The 14,099-nt window shown below is 36.4% G+C and overlaps 1 protein-coding gene across 3 annotated transcripts in view; it reads left to right on the top strand.

The window, feature by feature from the left end:
* The first annotated feature begins 5,011 nt into the window (after positions 1-5,011).
* The window catches only part of LOC110032161 (probable UDP-3-O-acylglucosamine N-acyltransferase 2, mitochondrial), a 16,176-nt gene continuing 7,088 nt past the window's right edge, over positions 5,012-14,099 (top strand). The window contains exons 1-5 of one of the 3 annotated variants that reach the window (XM_020735693.1): positions 5,012-5,259; positions 5,406-5,534; positions 6,307-6,514; positions 12,214-12,290; positions 13,652-13,701. In XM_020735693.1, the coding sequence (XP_020591352.1) occupies positions 5,408-5,534; positions 6,307-6,514; positions 12,214-12,290; positions 13,652-13,701 (462 nt within the window). In that variant the 5' untranslated portion in view covers positions 5,012-5,259; positions 5,406-5,407. Of the gene's footprint in view, positions 5,535-6,306; positions 6,515-12,213; positions 12,291-13,651; positions 13,702-14,099 lie in introns of all 3 variants that reach the window. The other 2 variants (XM_020735696.1, XM_020735694.1) reach the window with 2 other exon arrangements.

Raw genomic sequence — 14,099 nt, 5'->3', positions numbered from 1 at the left:
TTTGTAGATAGATTTGAGTTTGCGGAATGGTGTGGTATGGAAGAACGCTGCATTTGTTGACTTGCGATGATAATCAGGTTTCATGTCATTGTTTGTGTTCTACTTTGGAAGTCACCTCATTGTAATTTTGGTTTTTGACAATGAGTTGCGGCCGACAATTTACCATGTGCTCGGAGCAGATTCATGAGTTGTCATGTGCACTCGATAAAATATAGTGCATTTGTGGTGTAATTTGGCCTGATCTGTGGGTTGACTTCGTGGATGGATGGGTATGGTTTGATCTATCATGAACTAGGGTCCCTGGACGGACTTTGTGGGTGAAACAACAGATGAATAAATAATCCTACTTTCAACCGGTTCATGTTGGTGGCTCAAATGAGCTCTAGATCAATTGATTCGTGAGTTGTTTGCTGAATTTTTTTATTGCTGTCTTCGCCATTCATGCAACATATGGAGGAATGGATGGATGTTACTTTTAGATTTGAGTTTTGTTTGGTTCATTAGGCTTGGCTCGGGTGAAAATAGTGCAGTATATAATTAAAACTATAAAAATTTTCTTTCTTTTATGGGTGTTGTAGATTGTGAAAGGTATTGGTGAAAGCTGATTAACAATAGTTAGTTACAATGGTTGGTTGATTGCAGTCATGCGATGGTAGCAGAGCGCTATAGAAAATGATCTAAAAATGGTTGATTAGGTTTGTCAAGACTTAAAAATGAAAAATTTTCTGTCCGGTCTCTGGATGTAGCTTTACGTGCATATTCTAATAATATGTTCCCACGTATGCTACATCGTGAAGATCATTTTGGGGTCATTGAAGTGGAATCGTGAAGATTATTTCAGGGTTATTGAAAAAATCTCATAGATTCTATTTTAATAACCATGAAATAACCCAAAATAACCTCAAAATATTCTTTGTGGTTCCATTTCAATAACCTCAAGATAACATTATAGAGGTTATTGTAAGATTATTTCTGAATTATTAAAGTGAAATATATGAGTTTCTCTTTAAAATTTCAAAAATAACTCAGAAATAATCACTGCGGCAATGATTATTTCGGAGTTATTGAAGTGGAATTGCGGGTGTTATTAAATGGTTATTGTAGAGTTCGTGATTCCACTTTAATATTTTTTGAGGTGAACCTCATATAGCACACATGACGGCCGCTATGTTCGGTAGCACCAATTTATGTCAATGTTACCTCCATATGCCGTCATGCTGTTTTTAATTATGATATTTTTTTTAACATAAAGTAAAATAATATATTTGAAATATTTTACGGATGTTTGATTGGTTGAAAATAAAATAAATATAGAAGATTATATTTTATGATTGATTTGAAATAAAACGGGCTCAATTTTCCCATATGATTTTGAAGGGATGCTTCAAAATTTTCTAAACTGTATTTTAAATTTATTACGCATCAAATGAATTATTTAGGTGCCGAGAATTTCTGAATGTAGATGCCACGAAACTTGCCCAAAATTAAAGTGGCATTTACATGCATCTCATATAATTCCTATGTACATAAATATCTAACGCTTCAAATTTGTTTTTGAATTTATATCGCCCAAAATTTTATTTCACATTAAAAGTGCCATTTATTTAATTTTTAAAACAATATATATTTCATGCATTGGTGGGGTGGTACATGGAAAAATTTAAATTTAGATTTTAGAAATACTAGTAGAATGAAAACATTACCTTTTTGGTATTAGAGGGCGGCAAACCTTTAGATTGCTTTGCCATCAAACAATTCATAAGCTATAATTTATGCTAAGGGCTCGTTTGGGGCAGCTTATTTGGGTGCGACATCGTTTTGAAAATGCTGCCGCGCTGTTTGGAAAACGTGTTCGGCGTTCGCAACTAAGGTTTAGGGCTCGAATTCCTCTCGTGCCCTTTGGTGATCTCCCTCGCCCTCTCCCTCCATGATCTTCTCCCTCGCAAGCATTGATTCGATTGTTTCTCTGGTGAGATCTATGTGTTGCTATACTTTCTAGTTGGTTTTATGGCTCGATCTTCTCCTTGCGAACATCGATTCGTATGTGTTTTTCTTTTTTTTGCAAGATTCGGTTAATGGTTTAGGGTTTACTTGAGAATGCCTTTGGTGGATTATTTTGGAATGCATTGATCTGTGTTCCAGTGCACTTTCGATTTATTTTTTTTTCTGGTAATATCGCAAGAATGACAGATGAGCAAATCCCTTGAATGCATTCGATCTGTGTTCTAATGCACCTGTTATATTGTTCTTTGAGTATTTATGTTCGTATGAATTTATGTATACCCTTATATATAGGCTTCAGCTGGTTGGTGATAGGGTCATTTGGAAAATTTCTTCTTCCTGTTCCTATGTTAAAATTTCATGGTTTGAAATATTGGAATTGGAAAATTGAAATTTTGGAATTCTTGGGATCTATTTTCTGATTGCAATGCATGGAAATATTTTGAATTCTTGTTATTTGTGGAGAAGAAACAATACCTGTCATTTCATCTCCAATGCAAATACTATTCACTGTTAGCAGAAAATATAATGGAGGATTTACATACATTCCACTCTATAATGGGGCATTTACATACATTTCACTCTGTAGTTAGAGGATATATCATGATACATTTTCTTGAATGTTGCTCAGTTGTATAATGAGGAATTTATTGGTCTTGGAGTCCTATGTATATGACATTGGCGTTGAGACGAGTTGCAAGCTATCTATAGAATGGGGCATTCTTTGAGTGCTGTCCATTTTTGATACTCTTCTCTTTAGTTAAAAAATATATCATGAGGCATTTACATATATAACCTGCAATTCTTTGAATGCTGCTCTTTAGTGCATGAATTCTCTCACTTTCATTTCTTTGTTGATGAATTATTTTTGTTTGGGTTTTAGAGCATCGGGTTGGTATATTTTTATGGGGTTTTCTGGCTTTCTTTGATGCTGAGAGTAGAGAGAAAATACAGTGCTTATATTTTAGAGCTATGAGTTGTATTGGTCTTTAGAACTACGGTTTGCATTGGTCTTTTAACATCGTGATTATATTTTTTATAAGAACACTCATTATGGTTATGATGTTAACTGTAGATATGAGTATCTCGTTTACTTATCTAAATGATGTAAATGCATATTTGCAGTTGACAATGAATAAAATTATTGTCACATTTGGCAGTTGCTTCGGGTGGAATCGGATTCCACGACATGTATGAGAACATGTGTATTGCTTTATTGTCACACCTGTACTTTAGTTGTATCTTTCAATACCATTCAGTCAGTATATGAAAGATGTCTATTGCTTTATTGTTACACATGTATTTTAGTTGTAGTGTTCTTCCTTGAGAATCATAGCTATGTAACTTTACACAATTGCATAATAAAACATGCTCAATATCTTACTGTGGATGTAGGCCTTTGATCGAACCACATAATTCCTTTTTGTCATTATTTTTTATTTTTTTTATGAGCAAATTTGGACACGTGTTGGTATGGGTGGTAGAAGAAGTTGTCAAGTTCTTTACTGTTTCTCTTCTAAGCCATGTACAAAAGTTCGATGCCTTTCATCTCTTGTTGGTTCATTTGGAAAATTTTCTAATGCATGCTGATTTACAATATGTATTTCTTTATGCATATTTAATTCTTCATATAGTTCCACCATGACTAAGACAAATGAAGGGGGTCCTTCAGCGATGTAGGATAAAAAAGTTACAAATATTTCTGCAACCTCTGTATCACCGAGATTGAGATCGGGAATAGACCAACCACCTATTTCAACAGGGAAGGTTGAAAAAATATAGCTAAAATGTTTAAAGAAATGAGTGGAAGAGATTATGACAGATTGAAGTTTAAAAATAAATGAGATCAATTGAAAAAATATATTTGGAGTTTTGTTTTTTTTTTAAATGTACTTCTACTTGATTCATGAATACCTATTAGTCGAAATATTTACATTTTTTTCGCAGTTATACCAATATAACTTCTAGGATTTCAGTGACAGACAAATTTATTTTGTGTTACTATGGACTACCAGCTCCATTACTCACGTCGCGTTAGCCTCATAGCAGTGGGAGATAGTTTTACGGTTGTCGCAAGGGTGTTTTTGCTCGTTGCGGTTTCTTCCGATGGGCCGACAGTCCCACATGTTACACTGTCAACAGTAATGAGAATCCGATGTTTTCCCAGGTTGATGTTGCAGCTGAGGACAAAACGTAGTCAGAGTTTGAAATTGAATATTTTAATATTTCTCATTGTACTAGTACTTGTCTTTATCTTTTTTTATTTATTTTTTCTGATACTCACGAGAGTGTGAGAATTATTTGTCATTTTTTCGAACTCATGTGTGATAATTTTATGTTTCTGCACTACATATTTCTGTACTACCAATAAGCTTTTCTGAATAAGCTGCCCCAAACAATTTACCAGACAGATGCATGAAGGTCATTTATACAGTCATAACTACCAATAAGTTATTTTGAATAACCGCCACAAGCAGTAAGCCAACTTATGCAGATTATCAAAATAATCTGTTTATCAGCAAATTATAAATAATCAACATCTGCCACAAACATACCCTAAATTTCACAAATCAATAGCTAAATTATTTTTGCAGACATCTCGTTGCCCGAAGCGTCATTGCCAACCAATTCTGGCAGTTATACAACAAGCCTATGAGGTCTAGTTCAAATTTTTTATATTGATCTCATTTTTTTAGCACTACTTAAAGGGTACGAAATATTAAGACTTTGAAATTTTGAAAGCAATTTTGTTTTGCATGACATACTAAAATAAATATAAAGTTTTGACGAAGGATATATTAAAGTGTTAAATTCATTTCAAAGAAAAAATATTTTAAAATTAAATTAAAATTTTTTATTACATCTGATATACTGTGAGCAAAAGTTTTTGTTATTTTGGAAAAAATTGAAATTTAGTTATAATTAGGTTAGAAATATATGATTAGAATATATTTTGAAATTTGATTCGAAAATTGGTTGGTACAAATCTAACCGGTCCAAATGAATTCAGATCAACTCGACCCGGTCCAACCATTGAAATTCCGAGCGGAACCGACGCCTGAACTGGCCTGAAAATCTTAGATCTCTCCGTCGTCTCCCACTCCCGTCTGTCGGGACCGTAGGTATCCGCCATCCTCGCCGGTCAAACAGGGTTTCCAACCAGGAACTCTAGTATCTGCTCTCTCCTCGGATTCCATCGCGGCACCATACATCTCGTTCTTTCACGTTAATAACATATCGAGCTCTCCTGATCACCTAGTTAGCCATTTTTCATGCTTATAGAAGTCTCATTTTTCCGACATCTTCTCGAACAAAAACGCGATTCTCTTCTTATTTCTTCTTCTTCTTTGATGTTGAAACGCATGCTTAGTTTAATCTTTGAATTGCCTGTGTTGGTCCGGCAGATATGTTAGCTTCTGGTAGAGGTGCTTTCTCTGCCCTGCATTTTCTGTCGAAGAGGGCATTTTCGCAGGGTCAAGTTGAGGCGTTTTGTGCCAGCAAGAGTATTTTGCATTCCAAACCCGTTGGCTGTGGTGAGTGCATCTTAAAGAAGTATTTTTAAAGATGAGATGAAGTTTTTAGTACTTGAATTTGAACAACTTAATCCTGTCTAAATTGTTTTCTGCTTGAGTCAAGGGTATTGTGAATCTTCATGAGTTCGAGTGAAAAGAAATGTTTGTGTCTTGTTTATATTTGGTCATACAAATTTTGCCAGAAAAAAAAATCTCTTTTGCACTGTTGTACGCTATTTAATTTTTGTTTGTTTTTTATTAAGTGACTCATTTCTGTGTTCTAAGCAATCAAGTAACACTCCTTTGTTATAATGGATAAGCATTTCAGTGGTGGGCATTTTTAAATATGTTCCTCGCACTTAAACTCTAGCAACAAATTCTATGGCTTGACAGTTTAATCGAAGTGAAAGTTGCAATTTTTTTAAAATATTGCAATGAGAATTTACAACAATTTTTAACTGTCTTCTTCCTTTTATTTTTTTTAAGGGGGTGGGGGTGGCATGTACATATATACTATTCAATTCTAATGTATTTACTTGTCTAATACCGAAACTCACATTTGCATGCATACCACTCAAAGCTTTAACATCACATCGAAAATTCGGCAATCACTATTTTTGTTAAAAGTGAAATACATTTTTTTCAGGCATAGGTTTATGACTCCAAGGTGTTATAAATGTATATATCAATCTTTAGGTGTTAATATGTAAATACATAAAAATTGTGTGGTATGTATATAAATTTCACTTTTTTTTTTTAATTCGCTAATGCACTTGTTTGATTTTCATGGAAGCAGAGGAAACTATCAGGGATTCATTAGGGTTTGCAGAATGGCATAATGGTGGCGGCCTTTTTCACAGGTCTGCTCATGTTGATCCTAGTGTATTTATAGAAATCGGTGCAATAGTCCATCAGAAAGCCATTATTGGAGCTGAAGTGCATATTGGATCCGGCTCCATAGTGGGGCCTTCTGTGTCAATAGGGCAATCAACTAACATTAGGTATGAGTTATTCTCTAACTATAAATGCTTACTTTTTAATCTATTTATTACCGTTTTTTCAGTTTGCAATGGCATCTTTTTTGCTCTCTTTAATATAGATGGGGATGTTTTTAGTAGAACTAAAGTTGGATGGTTGAAGTGAAGGAATGCATCGGTTCTATTGTGTAATAGAGTAGTACCACATAGACTTAAAGGAAAATTTTATAGGATGGTGGTTAGACGTACAATGCTTTATAGCGCAGAATGTTGACCTATAAATCAGAAGCATAAAACTAAGTTAAGGTTTACTTAGATGAGAATGCTTAGGTGGATGATTTGCCTTACACATAAGAGACAAAATCCAAAACGAATATATCTGTGAAAGGGCTGGTGTAGCTCTAGTGGCTGACAAGATTAGAGGGAGTTATCTTAGATGGTTTGTTCACATTAAACGTTGACCATCTAATGATCCGATTAGGAGTATAGATGTTTTAGATTTGACCTATGTTAAGAAATGTTGAGGTATTCCTAAAAATATTTGGGCATGTTGTATAAAAAATAATCTTAATTTATTATAATTAAATGAAAATGTGACACTCAATATGAAACAATGGAAAAAATGGATTCATGTAGCTTACCCCACTTAGTGGGATAAAGACTTGTTTATTTTTTTCCCTTAAGATAACCATGATCTTACTCAATGTGATCAATTGGTTAGATTGTAAAAGACATAGGTGTACTCAAATAGTTTGATGTGAAATATACCGAAAGGTATTTAGAGAGTTGGAGAGAGAGAGGAGAGAGAGAGAGAGAGGAATAGACTTTCTATGTTATTTGAGTTGCAAAAGTCAAGGGCTATTGTCTTTATATCTGAGAGTAAGGGTTACGGAGTCATTTATTCTAGAATCAAACTCCATCATGATTCACCCTAGAGATTTCATCTTCTCATATTTCATTTAGGATTTTTTCCTTCTCATAAGAGAGTCTACTTCTAGCTCTAAGTTCTTGACACGCGTCTGGGTTGTATGGCTTGCGGTACATATGGTTGATTGCTCCACGAATCCTTATTTTTTTCTATGAAGAAGGGCTAAAAATCTTACTTGATCTCCTATATGATTTGTCTACTTTTAACAAGCACACATGAGGCATGTTCTCATGGCAGTGCCATGCTTCTAGAATAATTAGCCTTCTTTTTCAAATGCTAATAATATCTCCCTTTTTGTTTGTTGAGAGTTTAGTTGAATTTACATTGAGATGCATCATTCCCTTTGATTACCCTTGCTGCTCTAAATTTTGACATTGGAGTTCTGAATTTCTGTCTTTATTGGGCCTAGTGTTCCAATTTTCATAGGGGGGTTGGTCAGACCATGGTGTCCATTAATCAACGCAAGAACTTGCTTGAGTTATTTTTAGGGTGGTGTATGACGTTTTCCATGGTCAGATAATGGTGTAGGCAAGTTTGTACAACTTCTTTGATAGTGTAAGTTCACTTCTTGTTAGTGCTGGCCGCATCAAATTTCAGGGGAAAAACATCTTTTTATTTATTTATTTGAATTGCCACATGGACAACCCTATCTTCACTTGGGAAGAAGCCATTTTTTTCAGCCTTCTCCAAGGTTTTTTTTGGTTTTCCAATTATTGTTTGACGAACTTAGCTCAAAACCATTTCTTTAAAGGACTACATTGTTTAAATTTACAATGAATGTAGGTTGACATAACACTTAATCCATGTGTCTATTTGTTACTTATTTATTCATGAATGGCATGTGCATGATATTTTTCAATTCTTGTTTGATGAACTTAGCTCAATATCGGTTCTTTATTGGACAACATTGTTTAAATTTACAATGCATGTAGGTTGACATAATACTTAATCCAAGTTTCTATTTGTTACTTATTTGTTCATGAATGTCATCAATACTAGAGTTAACCCAAACTATAATAAGAATGAAAATATTATTGTTGAAACTCAAATTGGCTACAACGATGACTCTTCAAAATATGAAATAAACAATAACAAACATAAAAAGGCACCCTAGGACGGCGACGAAGGGAAGTAGTGGTGGCTGGATAGTTGGTAGGGTGCAGGTTGGGAGGCAGAATGGTATACAACAACAGGTTGATGGAATAGGAAGGTGGCGACACAACTGGGGAGGTGAAGAAGTGGCTTACGGTGGCAGGTTGGGTGGCAGAGCAGGTTACGACAGTAGGGTGGATTGGAAAGGCCGTGACACAGTAGGAAAGGAGTGATTTGTGGTGTCAGGTTAGGCGATAAAGTACTATCTAACAACAATTGAGTGGCTGGAGGGTGACGACAGTGGAAACAACACAGGAAAAGAAGTGGGATTGGTGGCTAGAAATAGGGAAGACAGGGATACGAAGGGAAATTGGGGAAGATAAGTGTCTCAACGGGATCGATTTATAGCCGACGCACCCCTCAAATCCTTCGAGAAGATCGCCACCTTGGATGAGCCATAGTCGGATCATCTTCTCTCCTTCAGACACAATCCTAGACGAGAAAACAACTGCCTACGACAAGCTGGACAAAATTCTGAAATCAGAAAGACAAACTAAACCCTAAGACAACAAAATAAACATATTTATCATAACTAGGAGGGGAAGGGGGAGGAGACAACCTCTACCCTAAGAAAAACTAGCTGGTCCAAACTCGCTGCTAGAACGATCCGTTCTTATAGCTGAACCAGTTGGTTCAGCCCAGTCACGCCCCGTCTTAGTCTCCCGGGGTCTGGGAAACTTCAACTTCATTCGTCAAAGCTTCTAACTGCATGTTGACGGTGATGGAGTTGATGTACTTCTACTGTGGTCCAAGAAGCACCTGGATCCCACGAACGGCTTCACTGTTCCCCAAAACATTGGAGGATTTTTCTCATTTGCAAGCATACATCCATATCCATCCACTCACCATGGGATCCGCACCGAATTGAGCTAGGTCTGTGTCTCGCATATGTTATTTAATCCTAGCAAAGTAACCCAAGGTCGACTTAACTTGATTTGCAGTGAGGGTATTCTGAACCTCTCCAAATAGTAGCGGTCATGGTAGTAAGATATCAATCGTGATGTCTTGAAATGCTCTTTGTTGTGATTTTGTGTGTCTGGAATTGACTTCTCGGTCCTTTCCTCCTTTATCATCGTCAAAACTAGTCTCATCGATGCCGCTTAGTTCGTAAGGGCACCTGTGATCTCAGGCTCCACAGAAGGGAAAAGGACGACACACTTCCCCTCCTTGGTGAGGAGTCTGTGTTTCTAATTCCGTTGTGTCGAGTTATATGGTCAAACTCTCATGGTCTCCCTAACAATAGGTAACAGACATTCATGAACACTACGTCACACCACACATGATCTTGTTGTTGGCTCCCAAATGAAAACTCTACAAGGCACCTTCGGTTAATGTTGACCCTGTTCTCCTTGTTCAGTCACGTAAGATAATATTGTTAGGCATGCCTCTGAGTCATGAGGTCCAACTTCTTTACCATCTTTATAGATGTCACGTTCTTAATGCTTCCTCCATCGATGATGAGGCTATATACCTTCCCGTTCACAATGCAATGAGTGTAGAATATATTGTGGCAGCCACTATGAATCCCTCGTATCTTTGGTCTGTTGGATCCGTCGAACCATAAGCATCCCACCTTCAGGTGAGAGATGATGCACTTCACCATGTTCGTCAGTTATCTCCTCATCGCTAACCTCCTCCACAACGCCCTACTTGGTAAAAGACTAGTAGACTCATTGGACAACTACAGGCGATGTGTCCAAAATTGGGCATTTGAAGCATTTTCTGGTGGGGACCGTAGTAGGCATGTTACTCTTCTTAGGATTCTCACTGGGGGTGGCTTTATCCTTATCCAAACTAGTTTTCTCAACTCCCTGTGGCATACTCCTACTGGTGTCTCCAGCTGTGGGTGGCTACCTGACTGGTGTGGTTGCCTAATCTGTTTATGTCGCCTTTCCACTTTCAATGCTAAGGTCTGGACATCTACAAGTGACAAATAATGTAGCAGCTGCACCACATTGCTAATAGCGGGCTTCAGGCCCCCACATAACGAGTTATGGTGTGTTTCTTTGGCTCAACCACATCACACTTCATCTGCTGCTAGTCAAGCTGCGCTGTGAACTCCTCCACTGGTAAGTCTTTTTATTGCGGCTGGCGGAGTCTCAAAAACATATCTTGACAATAGTGAGGAGGGTGGTATTTTCTCTGCATCGCCTTCTTCATCTTCTCCCACTTGGTAATCTTATTATTGTCTTCTCTCTTCATCCGCTTCAGCATGCTTTCCCACCACAGGTCGACGCTTTCTCAATTTGATAACTACAAGCTTCACCTTTCTATTTTCTAGTATCTCTACGTGCTTAAAAATTATCTCAACTGATTGTATCCATTCGATAAAGTCGTCTGGATCCATACTTTCATCGAACTCTAGTAAATCTACATTGATTTCGCAGTCTGTATGTCCTCCAAATGTTGTCTCTTCTCCAAGCCTCCTTTGGTACTAGATTCCGAAACACCATGGTCTTTCTTCTTCATTACTGGAATCCTCCCTATGCATGGTTGAAATTCTAGTCTCTTTTGCCTGTTCGACTTTCTCTATCACCGCCGAGGATAAGGTCCCCATGGGTTCCATTCTCAATATTCGCAAGTCTCCACTAAAGTTGATGGATCTCTCGCTGTTTCTCTTTCCGGGTAGGCTCGGACATATATGTCCTTGGTAGCATGGCTAGGGTTTAGAGTTGGGAGGTGAAAGTGGGTCTAAAAATTCATTTAGTGTTGCTCATTTTCACAATCAGTAAGGGAAAATTAGGGTTGGGTCAAAGTATGGCTATGATTTGGAAATAGGAAAGAAAATTTTAGGAGGGATAAGACGGATGCTATGAAATTTTATGATATGACTAGGGTTAGGCAAACCTGATTCCAAATGATACAAGAGTTAACTCAAACCACAATAAAAATGAAAATATTATTGTTGAAATTCAAATAAATTACAACGACTCTTCAAAACATGAAATAAATAATAACATCCATGAAAAGACACCCTAGGGAGACGACAAAAGGGGGAATGGTGGTGGCTGAATAGTTGGTAGGGTGCTTGTTGGGGGGCAGAACGGTTTACGACAACAGGTTGATTGAATAGGAAGTGGCGACACAGCTTGGGGGGGGGGGGGGGGGTTGATGGAGGGTAACGACAGTGGAAACAGGGAAGTGGGGGATGTGGTGGAAGTTGGGGAAGATAAGTGTCCCCGCGGGATCGAGTTACAGTCGGAGCACCCCTCGAGCCTTTGGAGAAAATCATCACCTTGGATGAGTTACAACCAGAGCACCTTCTCCCCTTCAGATATAACTCTAGACGGGAAAACAAACTTTAACAACAATATGGACAAAATTCTAAAATCAGAAAGACAAAAATTAACCCTAAGTCAACAAACAAACATATTTATAGTAACTGGGGGGCAGAGGGGGAGGGGCTATCGGCAGCCTCTGCCCTAAGAAGTACTATCCGGTCCAGCCTATCTGCTGTGGACCGATCCATCCTTGTTCATGAACCGACTGGTTCAGCCTAGTTAAGCCCCACATCAGTTATCTGCATGATCTCTTAGTTGGACTTAAAATCACACTGAAGTATTTCACTCAGCCGTTGATCTGCAATTTGTTTCTTATCCATTAATCTTTTATTTTAAGTTTAATAATTCCAATATATTTTCAGGTATAACACTGTATTAAGCAATTGCTCTGTGGGCATGTCATGTGTTATCCACAATGGCTCCTCTATTGGTCAAGATGGTGAGAGCTAGGCTTTATGTCTTTATTTTTCACAATTATACTAATATGATTTTTTCTGTAAATTATGTTTTCTCTTTCATGCACTGGTGACATATGCGACATTGGTTATCAATGCTTGTGATATTTGGTTTCTCTATTTTTATTCATTATCTTTGATCTTGTAGGTAATGTTTGTTTGCTTGCAGTACCATTTTAGCTAAAATATCAACTTTACTTGTGGTTGCATTCTAGCAAAAATATCAGCTTCATATATTTTTAATTTTGATTCGAATTCCTTAAATATGAAGGCATGTCACGCCTTAGCATATATTCATTCGTGCCACAAATATCATCAAAATCATTAGTGGTTTCTGCAAAATTATTGGGTTGATTAATTCTTACAGTGCTGAATGTCTTGTCATGTCTAGATTATTCTTATTTGGACTAAAAAATTGGGGTAGCCACTTATCATTAAATAATAGAAAACATGACAATTACAAAACTACAAATTTACCAAAGGAGAAAAAGGGCATTAAAAAATAGAGGAACTAAAGGATCAGATAGTAGCACCGCAAAATCTTAAATGCTTATCTAGAATAAAGATAACTAACCATTTCTCCCTCTCCTTGATGATAATGACTTCTTTTTTTCTTTAATTAAAATCCTTCCAAAAGTACTTTTGATATGATATTGAATCATATTATTTTTTCTTTTCTTAATTTGTTTTGGAAAAACTTGTTATTCCTTTCCTTCCAAATGTTCCGTAAAGTAGATAGAAAGAGAACATGCTAAATATCATTATCATCTTTCTTGATAAATAATTCCCTTGATGAAGTATTGTATTTAAGGTTTAAAATCCTAGTCAGGTATTGGGGTATTTCCTTTTCACGAGGTGAGATGTAAACCTCAAAGTTAAATGATTAACTTAATGAAAACAATGTAATAATAAGTAACATACTAATATCAGACTAAGATTATAAAAAGTTAATCTAATTTAGCTATTTTCTATTTTTGAATGCCTCTTCTCAAATAGCATGGTTGTACAAAATTATGAAATTATGTAAATGCTTCCAAGAAATGCTCCTAGCCTCTTATATTATGCTAAATACATTTTTTTTTTTCATTTTGACATTAAATAGTAGTTTCCATGGGAAGATGGCCAGCGCACTTAATTTTGCCCAATTGTTTTCATTGTCCAACTTAGCAAAGAGAGGTTTTATTAAATGAGAAAAACCCTACGCTTGAGAACTTGTTCCTTGTGTGTCTCTTTGCCTGCAGGCAAGGATATTTGCTTCCACACATTAAGGTGATTTGTTTTACTCCATTGTTAGTGATGCCACCTGAATTTTATATTATGGAATTTTACACACTTTCTTCATCAGGTTTCGGATATTTCGTTGATGAGGAGGGAAATATGATGAAGAAGCCTCAAGTTGGTGCTGATTTGAACTCTTTTTTCTTTGTTTTGGTCTTCAATTATATAATTTTCTTTTCCCATATGAACTCATAGATCGTTTGCTTAGATAAGGTTGCACGGAATTTTTAAAAATTGGATAGTAAGTTTTTTATTTATGTTTTATGTAATTTCAGCTCAACCTTGTTCATGCTGTTGCCAATGCCATAGTTAACTTTAGATTCCCATGATGTGCTGAAGAAATCGAAGTATGTTAGTCAATAGGAAAATAAAGTTACATTTAAGAATCACAGTTTTTTCCAAGCAAGAATGCAATTTTCTTTTACGAAGTTATTGCCCATATAATGTAGTCAATAGGAATGGTCATGGTTTACCAGTTGATGTTGAACTTTGCTTCTATGGATATATATAACAGG

This window comes from Phalaenopsis equestris, unplaced genomic scaffold (assembly GCF_001263595.1).
Source record: "Phalaenopsis equestris unplaced genomic scaffold, ASM126359v1 Scaffold000878, whole genome shotgun sequence".
NCBI classification, from domain to species: domain Eukaryota; kingdom Viridiplantae; phylum Streptophyta; class Magnoliopsida; order Asparagales; family Orchidaceae; genus Phalaenopsis; species Phalaenopsis equestris.
The sequence above is the reverse complement of the archived record's forward strand: the minus strand, read 5'-3'. Positions and strand labels throughout refer to the sequence as shown.